This window comes from Vanessa tameamea, chromosome 5 (assembly GCF_037043105.1).
Source record: "Vanessa tameamea isolate UH-Manoa-2023 chromosome 5, ilVanTame1 primary haplotype, whole genome shotgun sequence".
Lineage (NCBI taxonomy): Eukaryota > Metazoa > Arthropoda > Insecta > Lepidoptera > Nymphalidae > Vanessa > Vanessa tameamea.
This window is the reverse complement of record NC_087313.1, coordinates 4104327-4120340: the sequence shown is the minus strand read 5'-3', so window position 1 is coordinate 4120340 and position 16014 is coordinate 4104327. Positions and strand designations below refer to the sequence as shown.

The 16014-nt window shown below is 29.9% G+C and overlaps 2 protein-coding genes across 2 annotated transcripts in view; one reads left to right on the top strand and one right to left on the bottom strand.

The window, feature by feature from the left end:
• Positions 1-16014, bottom strand: part of Jhbp2 (Juvenile hormone binding protein 2) — a 178563-nt gene that overhangs the window by 34913 nt on the left and 127636 nt on the right. The gene's annotated exons all lie outside the window — the stretch shown is intronic.
• On the top strand, positions 1844-12819 carry LOC113392434 (protein takeout-like). Its single transcript, XM_026628865.2, has 6 exons — positions 1844-2032; positions 7983-8125; positions 10049-10143; positions 10678-10811; positions 11698-11847; positions 12001-12819. Exons 1-6 carry the CDS (start codon positions 1960-1962, stop codon positions 12153-12155), a joined length of 750 nt encoding a protein of 249 aa, XP_026484650.1. The 5' UTR covers positions 1844-1959; the 3' UTR covers positions 12156-12819.

The window sequence follows — 16014 nt, the reverse complement described above, 5'->3', positions numbered from 1 at the left end:
TATATAATCCGATGGGACGGCAAATCAGAAAAGCCCAATTACTTTTTATCGGTCCGACCTGAGATTTGAATCCAGAACCTCGGGATCTGTGGCCTTATATCTGGCCACTAGATCAGTGAGGGTATAAATTAATAACATATCCATTAAATTTAATTAGTAAATGAATATAAGAAAAAATCTAGACACAATAAATTAATTGTTATCTATTAATTGATTCAGATATTACGACTGACTTTAATAAAACGATGTTTATAATTGCTGCTTGTAGACGCTTCTAGTTAAAAACGTCCATTCATAAATCGATATTTAATGACGTTACGTTCGCGAAATATCGATACCAAATTAATATAATATATTTAAAATGTATTTTTAAATCGGAACACCGATATTGTTTATAATTTAGAAACCTCAATTATGATATTTATCATATCGTAATAAATCAATAGGAACAGACATTTGATAATTTATATTAAAGGGAACATTATCAATGTTTATCTAAATAATTGTTTTGTATGTTTATATGTAACTGATCTCCTCCTAAGCGATTGGACGAATTTCAACGTATTTTTTTGTATTTGAGTGAGGTTCTGGGCGGCTTCGATTAAAGCTAATACCTATGCTGTGATCAGGAAGTAAATAAAATTTTCTAAAGCAAGTTCTCATATTTGCACAAAATAAAATAGAGATATCGCTCCACGTTGTAATCCAGTCCAGTCTAGTTTGTAGTAATTTGTTATAAAAGCTTTACGTAATGCATACCCCAAATGAACGCATATAACCTATTTTCCATTACCACAATAAATTAAACTTAGTCATAATAATGCTATTCCCAGATTCTTTAGACAATTTTACACTCTCTCTAGAAATAAAAATGGTAAAACTTTCTATTGACTTGAAGAATGTAATATCAAGAAGCTTATCCTTAAAATGTTAATATAAGGTTTCTAATTTTATTTTCTTTATTGTTGGATAAATTTTACTCTGCTTACTCCGTGTAGGGCTTTGTCTGGGTAGGAAATACCCACCATATATTTTATCGTCGTTTATTCTAAATTGAAATTACCGACTACTTGGCGGTTTGTTGTGCTCTGCGTTGAAGGGTGAGCCAGTGTAATTACAGTCATAAGGGACATAAAATCTTAGTTCCCCAGGTTGCTGGCGCATTGGCAATGTTAGGTTAAAATTTCTTACGGTGCCAATATCTATAGGCGGTGGTGACCACATACCATAATGTGGCCCATTTGCCCGAACACCTATATTACAAAAAAAATATTTCTTTTGCTTATTCGCATCCCCTGATGCTATGGTCTCCTATTATTGAAGGTGCGCAATACTTGAGAAACTTACTGTTATTTAAATATTGTGTTTTTTAGTATTTATTTTAGTTGAAGGCACCAAAAAGAAAATAAATCATTAAATAAAATATTTTTATAAATATAGTGATCTAAGAAATTATTTAAGTATGCTTAATTAATTATAAAATTATATCAATATTAATAAACGAGAAGATATATTCCGTATAAATAGTATGTAAACCGGTATAATATATTAAGCTAATACTAGAAGATGCAATTCGTTTCGGAGAAGGTTTTAGTTTAGAATAAAACGATGTTATACAAACTTTTTGTTTATTTTATATACCACATAATTATATAACCACTCTATTATTTAAGCAAATAAAGGACTTTCAGATCCTAATCTTTTCATAAAATCCTATACAAATATAGTAATACTTAATCAGCACACCCGTTGCAGACGATAAATTCTCGCGGCAAATAAGCGTCCATTTTAAAGTCTTTATAAAATTTCTTACGTTCGCTTCCATCTCACCTTGATAATATGTAATCAGGCACTTCTTGTAGCCAGCTATATAAAACTATTGATCTTGCAGAATGATGTTTAGTACTCATATTGTCACAGTCGGAAAATCAGTTACTGGCTATCTTTTAAAACGACAAAATGGTTTATTGTTTCTCGTTGTTCAGTCTGGTCGTGTTCTGTGTGATTCACGGAGCTCTCTTCGCGCAAATACGTAAGTTATATGAAAATGTGTATGTTTTAAATTTAAATAATATATATATTATATATATATAATGTACTAGAACGTTCCCGGGCTATTTTGTTTTAAAAATATTTAATAATAGACATAGTTCAAAATAGATTAATTATGACTGTACATGTGTAATCTCTATCTCAGAATACTTAAAATATTACCTTAAGGGTGAAAAAGGATATGAAGGCTTGTAATGTTAAGTCTGTTAATTTGATTAGTATGTGAACATAAAACAGACTATCAACATCAGTATATCGTAATTCATAAATAAACTAAAATCGAGAATTAAAATAATGTAACGAATAATAAAAGTTTAGTTAATAATTTATATATTTTTACACGTAACGCTTTAAAGTAGGAATCCCCTCTATAGTATCTGCGTGCATTAAATTAGACTAGCATTCTTAATTATTGTTAACAACATCATTTATTAATTTTGTAAGCTCTGTTTAAGCTCTATGTAAGCAATATTACAAATATTTATATAGATTATTGTGGTCTCGTGTGGTTTATTTAAATAAACGATTATAAATATAATAACAATTCAATTCTGATCAAAGAGGTCGTAGTTAAACTCGCATGTGTGATCAATATTTGTGTTAATTACAATTTTATCTTCGTCTACTAGCGTGACTAAGTTCTCATACTCTTAACCTTGAATATAAAACGTTATTTATATAATTGAATATGATTCGTTTCGTTTTAAACGGATAAATCATTTACAATAGCGGACTTTGAGACAATCGTTCAGGTTCTTCGTTAAGTCATCAAGTGCAATCGCAATGTTTATATTATCGACACGTAGTCGAACACACAGATCGTTTGCGTACGTCTTTATAAAAGAAAATATTTTTTTTTATCCGGTACAGTTAAATTAAACGTATTCAATATTATACGATTATTTTAATATTTACGTTATGAAATATGTCACAGCCCACGCTAAGTTATCGGCGTGCATTAGTATGAGTGAATCGCACTTAAGATATGTCTTAGTTGCGTGAGATGACTAATGTTGGAACTGAATAAAAAAAAATTAAAAAATATTTCAAATTATATGATATTTATGAAGAAATCTATAAAGTTATAAGGACATCGGACCATTACTTTATAATAATAAATTGAGCTATATTCGCACTGGGGTAATGTGTAATCTTATATTATAACTGCCCTGGTAGGAACCCAAGGTTGGGCCGAGTTTGAAGGTTGGCTGTGCCTACATCCATGCCAAAAGTTACACCAGTCGTTTTCGATTTCTGTCCTGTTTGAATAAAAGCGTGCAGGAATAATGAGTACCCTTGTATTGGTACCAACATTTGTGTATTATAATAACTCTTGGAGACTATTCTCCTTTGAGGATGGCCACCGCGATCTAAATAGGTCAGGAGCACATCATACTTATATAATAGAACCTTCCCAGTTCTTAGTATGAATGTCACATATATAAACAGATTGTATTTTTCGAACTGCCTCATCAAAAGGAGGTTTTAGCCCAGTGTGATGTTTATAGGCTGAACTTTATATTTTTTATTCAGCCTTATTATTTTTTTAATCGGTTCAGTTAAAAAAACATTTCACATTAATGCCCTCGCCTCACCCCACCGTTTATATAAAAATAATAAACCTATTTATTAATAAAATAACACGATCATAATTTCCTTTCCCTTCCGGATGTTTTATTTATTCATACTTTTTCTTGTTTAATTTTGTTTTTTGTATCTGATATTATTTGAAAAATATTAATTCTGATCGAAATACTTATATTTGAGCGATGCTGTATATATTAACAAAAAATAATGTTCCAATCGTTTCTATTAAATGACGTAGTAGTATAAAAAAAAGTTTATAACTTCCTTTTTTGAAATCGGTTAAAAACATAAGCTATTTAAAAAAAAGTATTATCTATCCGAAGTAATATATCACATTCTGATCATAATACGATGAATTTTATTTCAATCCGGTTTTCATAAACGATCCGGAAATTAAAAATGTATAACGGATCGCAAAACCACCTAACCTATGCAAATATATGACATGACCAGATACCGAACTCGCGGGTTGACGCTATGTTGCGTAGGCGGTGAACTTATTTAAATCGAAATTCAAAATATAATTATTCAAGGTTATTTTTACCGTCGAACTAATACCAATTGATGTAGAGCGTCTACATTAATTGGTAATTAGTTCTACGTTAAAAATCAAGAAGAACCGGTGACTTTATTTTCACCAATAAAAATATATACATGTAAAAATCATATACAATAGGCTATTTGACAATGCGAAAAATAAATTGTCAGTTATTGTAATCAGTATATATTATGAGTTTAAAAATGGTTATTTAGTAACGAAAGTTGAAAATAATAATTAATTAATTCAAAAATCCATAAATAAAAATGCAATCTTTTAAACGTTTGTCACGTGACACAAAACGCTCCTGATTGGTCGGGCTTATGATGACGTCACTTGCTCGTTAACCTCGTTAGCCTACTGTATGTGGATTATATGTGCCACAGATTACAATACAGGCAAGTGACGTCACCGACCCCATTGCAGCGCCATATTGTCAAAGTAGCGTTTTCGCGCGCTATTTAAAAATGGAATTATTAATTTGTTATTTTTCGGCAAATATGTACTAGAATTAAAAAAAACAACTTTTACTGGGTTGCTTCACCTCTACTAAATTATATAAAATAGATTTTAAACACCAGTCAAATAGCCTGTTACATACATATATATATGTAACCTGTAAGAACATCAACGAATACTAACTTCAAGTTATAAATTTATATTTATTTTATTATGTATTTAAATGTGTAGTATAAGCCTTAATTTTTTTAACATGATTTTTTAAATGCAACGTGTTTTCTTCTTCATTCAGTCATTTTGGTTTAAATTTAAACTAGCGACTAAATTTCACACATTGTATATTCGAATATTTATATAATATTTATATAATTTATATAATATTCGATAATTTATTTTGACTGTATAAGATTAGTGGCAATCGAGTTATTCCATGTTAACGAGATTTTTTTTTCCATAATAATTATACATCGCTTAAAGTATATAATATACTGTGATATATTTATATATTTCAAATAAAAACAACCAGTTAATCGAATTTTATAAACATATAATGAAGGCGATTAATTTAAGTTTATACAGTATATACGATTTTACATAATTATGTACATATTTATCTACTCTATAAACAATATATTTTAGTAAAATTAATCGGATAGGGCAACATTTAAGCTCGGCTGATTTTTTTTTGTTACATATTTCCAATTTCTATAAACAAGGTAGTTAGTCAAGGTCTTTTGTCGGGGGAAAAACCTGGTAAAAAAATAATATGATCAATACAAAATAAAACTTATTATTTTTTTGACAATTTTATTATTTACATATATTGAATATGAATAGAAATAGCCGGGAGGCCATCGTTTCATTCCCAATATTCATTCCCAAATAAAATTAAAGAGTCTGTCTGTAATAAAATATCAACTCTTTTTATGTAATAGGACTATTATTTGTGAGTTAGTAAAGCAGGAAAAGTCATTTTTTAATTTAATTTTAGACTCCAATTGTTATTTAATAAGTTTAATATTTTTAATTCAAATAGCCCTTACGTATGCTTAAATGGCAGATTTTAAAGTATTTGTCGTCACAAACCGAATTCCACGCTGTCGAAAACGCGTGTTTATTTATCCTAAATATGTTAATGTAGTAGGTATCTTTACCAATATTATTCATGTTAAAGTAACTTTAAATGTTTGTTTGTCTGTCTTTTGTTCTTGTACGGCCAAACTACTGAACTTTCGAATTTGATTAAACTTGGTATGAAGTTTGAACTCCAACAAACTATATGCCACTTCTTACGGACGACCAATCCATAAACTGCGAACGAAACCGCGGGCGACAACTAATACTGTATTGTTGATTTAACAAAATTGACGGCTAATAAGATCAGTTCTGAAGCGATATTTATGCGTATTAAGTTTATGTTTTGAATTGATTTTTAATGTTTAATTAATTCTTATTTTCTAACGTACGTACGTATACGGAAGGAGTAATTATTTATTCTTATCATAATGTTAAGTAACTTTAAGTTCATGGAAGAACACGTCATACAAATATAAGGCGCGTTGACAATTCTAATCACATTGGTCACTGACCACTACTTACCATTATGTAGCACATAAGTCACAGATATTTTTGGGAATTTACTTTTGGTTCATTATTAGTTATATAGGATAATACGATAATATATAGTTTAAATAAACAGTTTACGACGCTATAAAGTCAATAAATATTTCCTGAACCAAGATATTCGTATGTATAATAATATTCCGCATTCGCCAATAGTTAAATTTAAATCTCATGATAAGAAACTGGTATTTAACTCAATAAAAGATATAATCTCGATGATAAAAAAAACGTAAAGACAAGTTGTTTTTCAGGCAGGATATATAAGTTTAATTGTATGTTATTAACATAAATATATATTTTATTTAATTAGTGGTTCTTATCGGTTTTATTCAGTAGAATATACATTCCGCACATTTGTTATGATCACGTAAAATAATGATTCAAAAGTTTTCGTTCTAGAATAATGTAAAATTGATGAATGTGGATTTTCAATCGGAATAACTTCTTTTTTTTTTAGTAAATTATGGGCAAAGGTATATAATTTTTGACAGAATAGGTATTTGTAATCAAATAGTATTTATTGATGTTCTGTGTTGTGTAAGACACGTGTAACTTCATAATATTAAATGCATAGCAATTGTTTATAAACATTTCACTATTATTTGTTGTGGAGGTCGCGACATTCTGCCTATAATCTATTGTAACGAGTGTGATCTATTGTTAATATATTCAATTAACTTTTATCCGCCCGCTTCGTATCTGTATATTAAACTGCAGTTAAGACGTTTGTGATTATATGATTAAAGATTAGTTAGTGCTATTTTCTATCTCAGAGCTCGAGGTTACCTTCGGGATGTTCGGGAAAGTCGGCGTACTTACGTTGGCATCATATAAAACATTACGTGTATCCATAATGTCATTGATTATTTCGATAGAAAAAGTGTCAAACTTGGTACAGTCGCAAAGTCAATTCTTACTTCGTTGGGCAAGTTTTCTATACCACTAACAAAGTTTGCTACTAAATACATTTAAATCTCATGTTGATAAAAGATCAATAAGGCCTAATGCTCGATAAAGGTTAAAATTAGCGTTCAATTAGCACGGAATTAGCATTCGTTGATTTCAGAAAACATTAAAAATAATTCAATTGTGTTTATTTATTTATCTTTGTAACTTACCGATTTTTGTGCTGTTGCCTAGTAAAAAATATAACGGTCCATTAAAAGACCAACATGTCTGTGAGCATGAAGTAATTATAATAGCTTTTTGTCAATGTTATATTTTGATCGATGGTTTAGTTTATAAGCGTTAATACATAAACAAGTTTTCATTTTCTATTAAACAATATTTGACAATACACCTATATAAGATTACTTTGTTAAGTTAATCTGTTTTCTCCATATTCTTCAAAATAACAAGGTATCGAAGGGGTAAAAGGGTTATTGTACTTAAATATAAAGGAAGGGCTTCGTGCAAAAACATTTCGACAGGTAACACCCACTCTACACATATTTTACTACCAAACAGCAATGTTAACCATATAAATCGGTATGGAATTGCTAATATTTCTTACAGCGTCAATGTCTATGGGTGGTTGTGACCACTTACCATCAGGTGGCTCAGTTCACTGTCCAGCTACCAATATTATAAAAATAAAGAAAGTATATATAAGTATGTAAAGTATAGTTTTACCTGCATCGATTAATTCTACAAGCTGAAAACCCAGGCCGTATAAAATTTTCACTCTAATATGGTATCATTCATTATTTCTTTTTAATTTCAGCGGATTACATAAAAGTCTGCAAACGAGAACAAAGCACAATAAATGAATGTGTAAAGAGCTCTATCGAGAAGCTTCGACCCAACCTCATAGCCGGTATACCCGAACTCAACGTGCCCAGTTTGGAACCATTCTACATCCCTGAGGTATTGTTTATAGGATGTATTAGGCTTAACCCGGTCGCTCTCATGTATAAGATATTTACTGACTTTTTCTCATATATCGCCTCAAACATTTACAAAATATTACGACTCAGTGTTCCGTTTTACGTAGTAGAAGAAGAAAATAATAAAGTCACTCAATAATACTACTAGTAAAGTTTGTATATCGTAAAAAAAATGTTTTCGAAACAATGGTAAACACGAGAGAATAATAAATAAAAGAAAATTACTAAACCGGGTTAACGCCAGTAAATATATTATTTGTAAAATCTTGTGCGTGAACAGTAAGGAAAAACATCGTGAGAAACCTGTATATACCTGTTTAGAATAATTCTCCAGACATTTAAAACTGCCTAGACTCGTAATGAATTCGCATTTTGTAACGGGACGAGTTCATGCCGTAATTTTTCATTACATTACGTAAACAATTGTATAACAACGTTATTTGTCGAAAAAAACTTGATCATTATTAGTAATCTCTCAGATTAATATATGCAAATATCTACTCGTTCGTAGATATTAGAGGAAATAAACATAAACATTGTCGAGGGTAGGTAAAGTCATCATTGGCATGGCAACAAGGAAGTACTTTAAAGGCGGTATATAAGGTCCATGACTGAATAGAAGCTTAGAGTTTTTTTTTGCGTTACAATAAATTTGAATTAAGAATAGAACTAAAAATCAAAATTATTATAGGTAAACTTAATTGTTGTAAGCCTGGTTACTTCATTACAAATAGCCAGTATTTTTTTATTTTTATCCGGCTCTGACATTTGATAAAAGAAAAACTAGAAATAAGTATATGGAATTAATTACTAAACTTTAACATGCTCTGGTAGTATAATATCATAAATAATAACGAATAATTCTGTACATACATAAATTAAACTTTGATTATTTATATGTATAGACAGACTGACGAAGCTGAAACCGCGTTGAAAAAATATAGTGGACAATTGTTGGTCACCAACCAACGCCCAATAACGATGACGATAAAGTTGCCTCGTTTGTTTTAGTTTTGTAGTGTGTAACTCTTTCTATATATATAAATAATCTAAGCATTTTAAATATACAGGATAACTCATAAGGACACTGCTAGCTCGGCTACATACCAGTATGTTACTTTATTTATTTAGCGAGCGGATTTATGCATGTTGTAACACGACAAATGTGTACTTACACGACAATGATTGCACACTAGAATAAAAATAATGATCTCACAATAATATTACTTAAATATTTGTGTATACAGATTAATAATGTATATTGTTTAATACTTGGGATGAAAATTTCATGCCAATAAAGCCGTTTTTGTTTAAATCTTTAGACTTACACAATTTGGCAGTATATTCGCCAACCCTTTCAAGACTATACATGATTTAGATGATAATAACAGTTTACGTTGTATCAAATTAAAATGGATATTGTGTACAACTGAGCACCATTTTAAAATCGTTAAATATGTAGGCACAATAAACAATGAATAAAATTGTTTTTGTAATGAATATTGATAAGTATTATTGATTCATGTTTTTTTTTAAATACATATTTGTAATTGTTAGAATTTTGATTGAATTACAAAACATATTATGTGCCTACTGAGTATATACCTAATATAGTTGTTGTAAATTGTGTTGCATTTGAAATCAAGTTTCACAAATTTTCCTTGAACTTGCAACTTTTGCGCTCCTTGACATACAAGTATGAACTATAAGGGCCCGGCCTCGTTGTAGACAAGGGCATGCTTTAAAAAACATCCTTAAACATTAATAAAAATGTACGTAAAGAATATTCTCGTTATGTTTTTTGTATCATAGTTTTTAGTCTTTTGAGAAAAGACGAATTATTATGCAAATCTAATCTATGTAGATTAAAATAATTATACCACAGTTAAAATGTACATTTTAGATCCTTGCAGTAAGTGGTGAGCTTGTTCCTCTAAAAGCTTCAGGAAAAGATGTAAAAGTGTCAGGAGCTGGTAACTTTACGATTAAATCTATTTCGTAAGTATTTATTTTGTTTACGTTGATAAGTCATTGTTTAATATAAAACAGACGGGAGATGGATTTATATATGTTTATAATTAATTTCGCAACTCGAAAAGCAAAATATCTTAATGAAGCTACTTACATGTATAGGATAATAAATAATAATCTCTTGTATGTTTCTATGTATGTAAATATTATATCCATCTATCCGCTTGGGACCGGATTTGAGTAATTAGTTTTTTGTTAGTAAGAATTCGGAATTTTATTCATATTATAAGAAGAAAATATATTTAAAAAAAATGTGACCTGTTATACTAATTATACCAAAAATAAATAGATTTATCAATTTAGCATTATAAGTCGGCACTATTACGCCATCTATCAAAATAGTTATACTCTAACTTGTAATTTTAAACGGATTGACTTAGTACTGTTTATTTACCATAGATGGCACTTTCCACAAATAGTACATTTGCACTTTAAAGAATTATTTTAATAAATAGATGACGTAAAAATATAATACATATTAACTATTTTTATTACTTCCAGCGTGGATCTCGACACATTCACTTTACGCGGTCGAGTTCGCTTCCCGAGACTGCATTTAGATGGCCGTTATAATTTAGATACACAAATCTTGATAGTGCCTCTACGTGGTGAGGGAAATCTTGTTGCTAACGCCGGTAAGTATTTTACAATATTTATTATAAATATAAAATAATGATTAGTGTTGTGATGTATTTTGATTGTATATGAAATAGTAATAAATAGTTGCCTATATATATATTTATATATACCTAGAATGACAGTTTATGTAGGGCTCTACAGTATGACACTTTGTTGTGCGCGTATTGATAATACATAAGTTATATATAATGTTCCAATAGTACCTATTACCAGCCTACCTACCTATGACATCTAAGCAGTTGATGTGGCTATATAAAACTTATATCGAAGTGATTTATCATATTATTTTTTATAAAATTATTTATTATTGATTTACTGTTAATTAACATAACTATTAATACAAGCGATGTTTTCAATAAATAACAGTTTTAAATATTATATTTAAATATTATAGTTACCATAAACATTTGAAATATTACGTCAAAGTGACTAAGATCTACATTCCAAGTTTCGGCTTAAGTACCAATGTGTTAGCAGTAGGGTTGTCGTTAGGGTAGGTGGTATAATCATGATTTATTGTTTCGCGAAGCTTTGCTTCGAGAAGTTAGTAAAACCGTCGCCTCTTTGGATTGTGTTGGATTTGCCGTCCCATCGTATTATGAGTATGAGCGAATCGAGTTCGACCCTGTGTTTGCGCACACACATGTGAACTATAATATGTGCTACGTAGTTGGTTGATCTCCCTTGAGATTGGCCCCGTCGCCGAAATCATCAGTCTAATGTAGCCAAATTTTAGTATAATTATAATAAAAATAAAGTCCAAAACGTCTATTTTTCATTTGATGATTTATTGTGATAAAGAAGTGATTGTATTGATTTCCAGAATAAGGATTTTTTTGATTCGATCTGAATACTGAATTTCGAAAACTCGTTTTATTTCAGTTAAATGTGACGCTGACATATTGCTGAAGTCTCAGAGAACGATGCGAGATGGCAAGGAGTACGTCAAGTTCACGAGTCTCAACGTTGATCTCACCATTAAGGATTACCGCATCCGACTCGATGGACTCTTCAATGGGAATAAGGCTTTAGGTTTGTTGTCTTTATTTAGGCTTTACCAAAAAATCAAGAAAGAACACCATCCCGATATAATTCTTGTAAAATCAAAAACTCAAAAAATTTTGTAACTGATATCTTTGAATTAGGATTTCTAATTTATTTATTCTAAATTGTATCTTCTTTCAGGTGACGCAACAAATGAAGCGATCAATCAGAATCGCGATGAATTCTTAAAAACTACACAACCCTACCTTGAGAAGACTGTAGCTAAAATTTTATTGGACGCAGCAAACAAAATAGTAGCGAATATCCCGCTAGACGAATTATTGCCTGAGGCTTAAAACATTTTTTATATCTACATTTTAATTTCACCAGAGATTGTGTATTATTTAGAAATGTGTGCCGAGTGTGTATTTTATTAAAAGATTCTATTTTTAAAATATCATTTGACAATTCTTAGAATTGAAATATTTTGAGAATAGAGTTTTTTCAATAATGTTATATAATGTATTATACTAAGCTTAAGGCACTCTGAAAGCAACCGGTCCCGCATTTTTATTATGCGGTGGTTGGTCATACTCGTTTGGTGTTTAAAATTTAGAAAAAAAAAATTGGAATAATTTTTTTGTTAAAAGTGCATAGCTTTAAAGATAGAAATTGTTTTTGGTTTTCTGTTATAGCATTTTTCTAAAGATTTGAAATTATTGGCATAATATGTATAATAGTTAGATTTGTTACGTAAATCGTAATTAAAAATATGTCTTTAAATTATTATAATTTTTAAATTAAATATCTGTTGGCACAAAACTTCAGTGTTACCTCAATATTTTTAAAACACATCAAACATCGCATATTTGAGTATAAAGGTTGAGAGAGACCGTGAGGTTTTTTAAGAATTATTATATAATTCAACATTGTTTTAGAAAATCTATTTAAGCATATATTGTTATTATTGTATTGTAAGAATGTCGTTGATTAAAAATAAATTAAGGTATCTTTTTAATTGTATGTTTTTTTATTTCTCACAAATATCGTACATTTTTATTCCACTATTTTTAACATAACACTATTATTGTGTCACTGTGGTGTACTGTCACTGCTGGTCAAAGGAGGGCCTTTCTCCGTTTGAGGAGTAGGTTAGCATCATGGTGCTCCAATGCGGGTTGAATACACACATGTGGCAGATTTTCATCCCCACACGTGAATGCTGCTTACACTGTGTTACATCACCGCCGTACAATAAATAAATTAAACATAAACTAAGCACATGAAAATTCGGTAATGCTTGCCAGGACTTGAACCAACAATATTCGATTAAGATTAAAGGTCATCTTCCTTTAGGCCTTCTATATATAATATAAAATTTTAAAATGGAAATAAAAATAAAAATTCAAATAGTAGAACAAAATATCAAAAAAAGGGAGTATCAGGGGGTTACTTATAAATATATTCGCTTACAAAGGCCTCTCCACGCTGAATTATAGGCGTGTATTGGCATGAGTTATATTCGTACTTACAAGATATTTTAGTGTGCGTGAGTTAACTAATGTAAGAATGAATACAGATCACTACATAGTATTAAACAAAGTAGCTTCCCGCAAATATATAAAAATACGCAACGGATTTTGATGCAGTTTTTTTAATAGATAGATCTAAGTGGAAGGTTTATAGGTATAATGAGAAGGCTGTGAACGTTTATATATAAAGTCATTCTGTTGTATATTTAGTATCAGTATGGCACTCGTGCGAAGCCGGGCGGATCGCTAGTAAGATTATATTTGTCAATGTACGCCAAAAATTTACCTTGGAAGGGAGCGTCTTTGTAATTAAACGGATTTATTATTATCGTTTTATATGCACAATTATTTCTTATTTAATCTATTTTGTAATGAATAAACAATTCGAAACGCAATATACAAATGGATAACGTATTTTAGCTAACGACAAGCGTGCCCGGTGCCCGGTGTACTCATAACGCTAAAGTTCAATACTCCTACTTTCCAAACCTTGACGAAGGAGGGTTTCCAATCTGCCATAATTGCGTATAATCGGTTCCTCGTTTACAAAGCATCCTACTGACCCATCCGTTGTGTGCGGACGATTCGTAATAAATAATACGCCGGTTGAGAAATTGAAACGATATATAAATATTCCTTGTCCTGTTATATTTCATACAAAGAACATAATATCATCGTAATAATGTAGTACTTGATTTATTTGAAAACTAGTTTCAACCCGCGGCTTTGCAGTTTCCCCGCGTTTGGAGGGGGAGGGGGAGGGGGTTATTGTATACTCCATGTCTTTTTCCCCCTAATATAGAAAATAATATAAGAACGATAATAATTCGAATAGAATTTCATTATGATCGGTTGAGTAGTTATTACGTGAAGTATAACAAACAAATAAACAAACTCATTGATAATATTACCTAGTCAGAATATCAAAAACTTATAGATGAGTATATTAAAAAATACATAAATATATATCTTATGCGTCTTTTAAAGTTCATGTCAATGTTTCACTGATATTATACTAAAGAAACACGTTAGATGTCTATGGCAAATAGATTTAACTATTGAATCACAATATACCTACCTACCTACCTAATAGGGTATTTTCGGTAATGAAAATAAATTATGAAATTTGATAAAAAATTAAATATATGTAGAATATTTAAATATATGTATTTTTTGATTATAAGTCATAAAAGTGCATTATTAATTTATTATATTAAAATTAAAAGTCGTAATTTTTAGTCTGTATATCACGCGACCTAAACCACGCGCCACCATGGTGTGACGTCAGATAGGCAAAAACTGTCTTTTCAATATCAGTTGACACTTTGATAATCAATTTTTCTGGAGTTTTAATTTGTACATTTCGCTCCAGCGATAGTGATTGTAATTTATTATTTTCCTAAAAACACCAAATATTTATAGCTGTAACGTCGAATGAGTACCGGTCGTAGATACACGACTGTTGTTTTTAACAAACTGACGTCATCAAAATGACTGACAGCGTTTTTGCAGTAATAAAAAAAATGTTTAAAACAAAATTGAATTTTATGGCAAGAAAGCGTGTTTATTTAGCCGAAATATATATTTTTGTGACTTTTTATTATGAAAATCAACGTTTTAAAGTACTTTTTCAAACATTGTAGAAATACCCTATTAGTTCAGCTACGAGTAGTTTTGTATTAGCCTTTTCCAAATGAAGCAAGTGTATAGTTTTCTTTTTCTATTCAAACCAAATGAAATGAAATTCCTTTATTCAATATATTATTACACTTACTTATTTATTGTCAAATTCAACACGGAGAAGATAATACGAGAGAGGTAAGAGACCTAAGAAGAACCGACGAAAGAAATTGTGTGCGTGTTTTTTTTATCAATTTGTGATTATTTACTAACCTTAATTTTTATACAAATTATTATCGATTACTTTCATCGTTATACAAAACAGTCTTAAATAAATATTCAAGAATTTTGAAGATATATCAGTGAAAGTTACATAATTTTGCACTATAAAAACCTTTGTTGAAATCCGATCTTTATTCTCGTCTGGTACGGAGTACTGGTAGAATAATAAATTTAAAAAAAATTACATTGATATATATTTTTTAATATGAACAAATCTATTGAAATATTTTAAAAACTCATGGTCAACCATTCGATTCCGTTCGTAGCTATAAAGTTAACGGTACTGGCATTTCTCCCCTGGGGAAATATTCTACTAACAAAATGGTTTATAACAATCGAATCGAAATGTAATTGTTACTCTTTAGTCGTTTTCCTTTTCTACGAACACAACGATTCAATCGCGGTTCTGTCGAAGTAGAATCTGATAAGAATTGAGAACGCATCGTGACCGTTATTGATTAGCAGAGTTGGTCCTCTGTTACGATTTAGTTGAGGGATATTTTCGTGATGAAAATTATATTATATTATTTTCTTAAAATTATGGTTACAAAAAATATATATTAAAAAGAGGTTTTATTAAAGGATTTATCAAAATAATTAAACTTTGTATTAGATCGCATTGTTACAAACACCAAACTCAGCTAGATTCTCGCAATGGACTTATTTTGAAATTTACTTAGAAGATATGATAACATAATAACGGGAATATTTAATGACACTCTAATTGAATAAAAAAACTCGCTAAAATTATTTAATTCTCAAAACAAATACAGAATCGCGT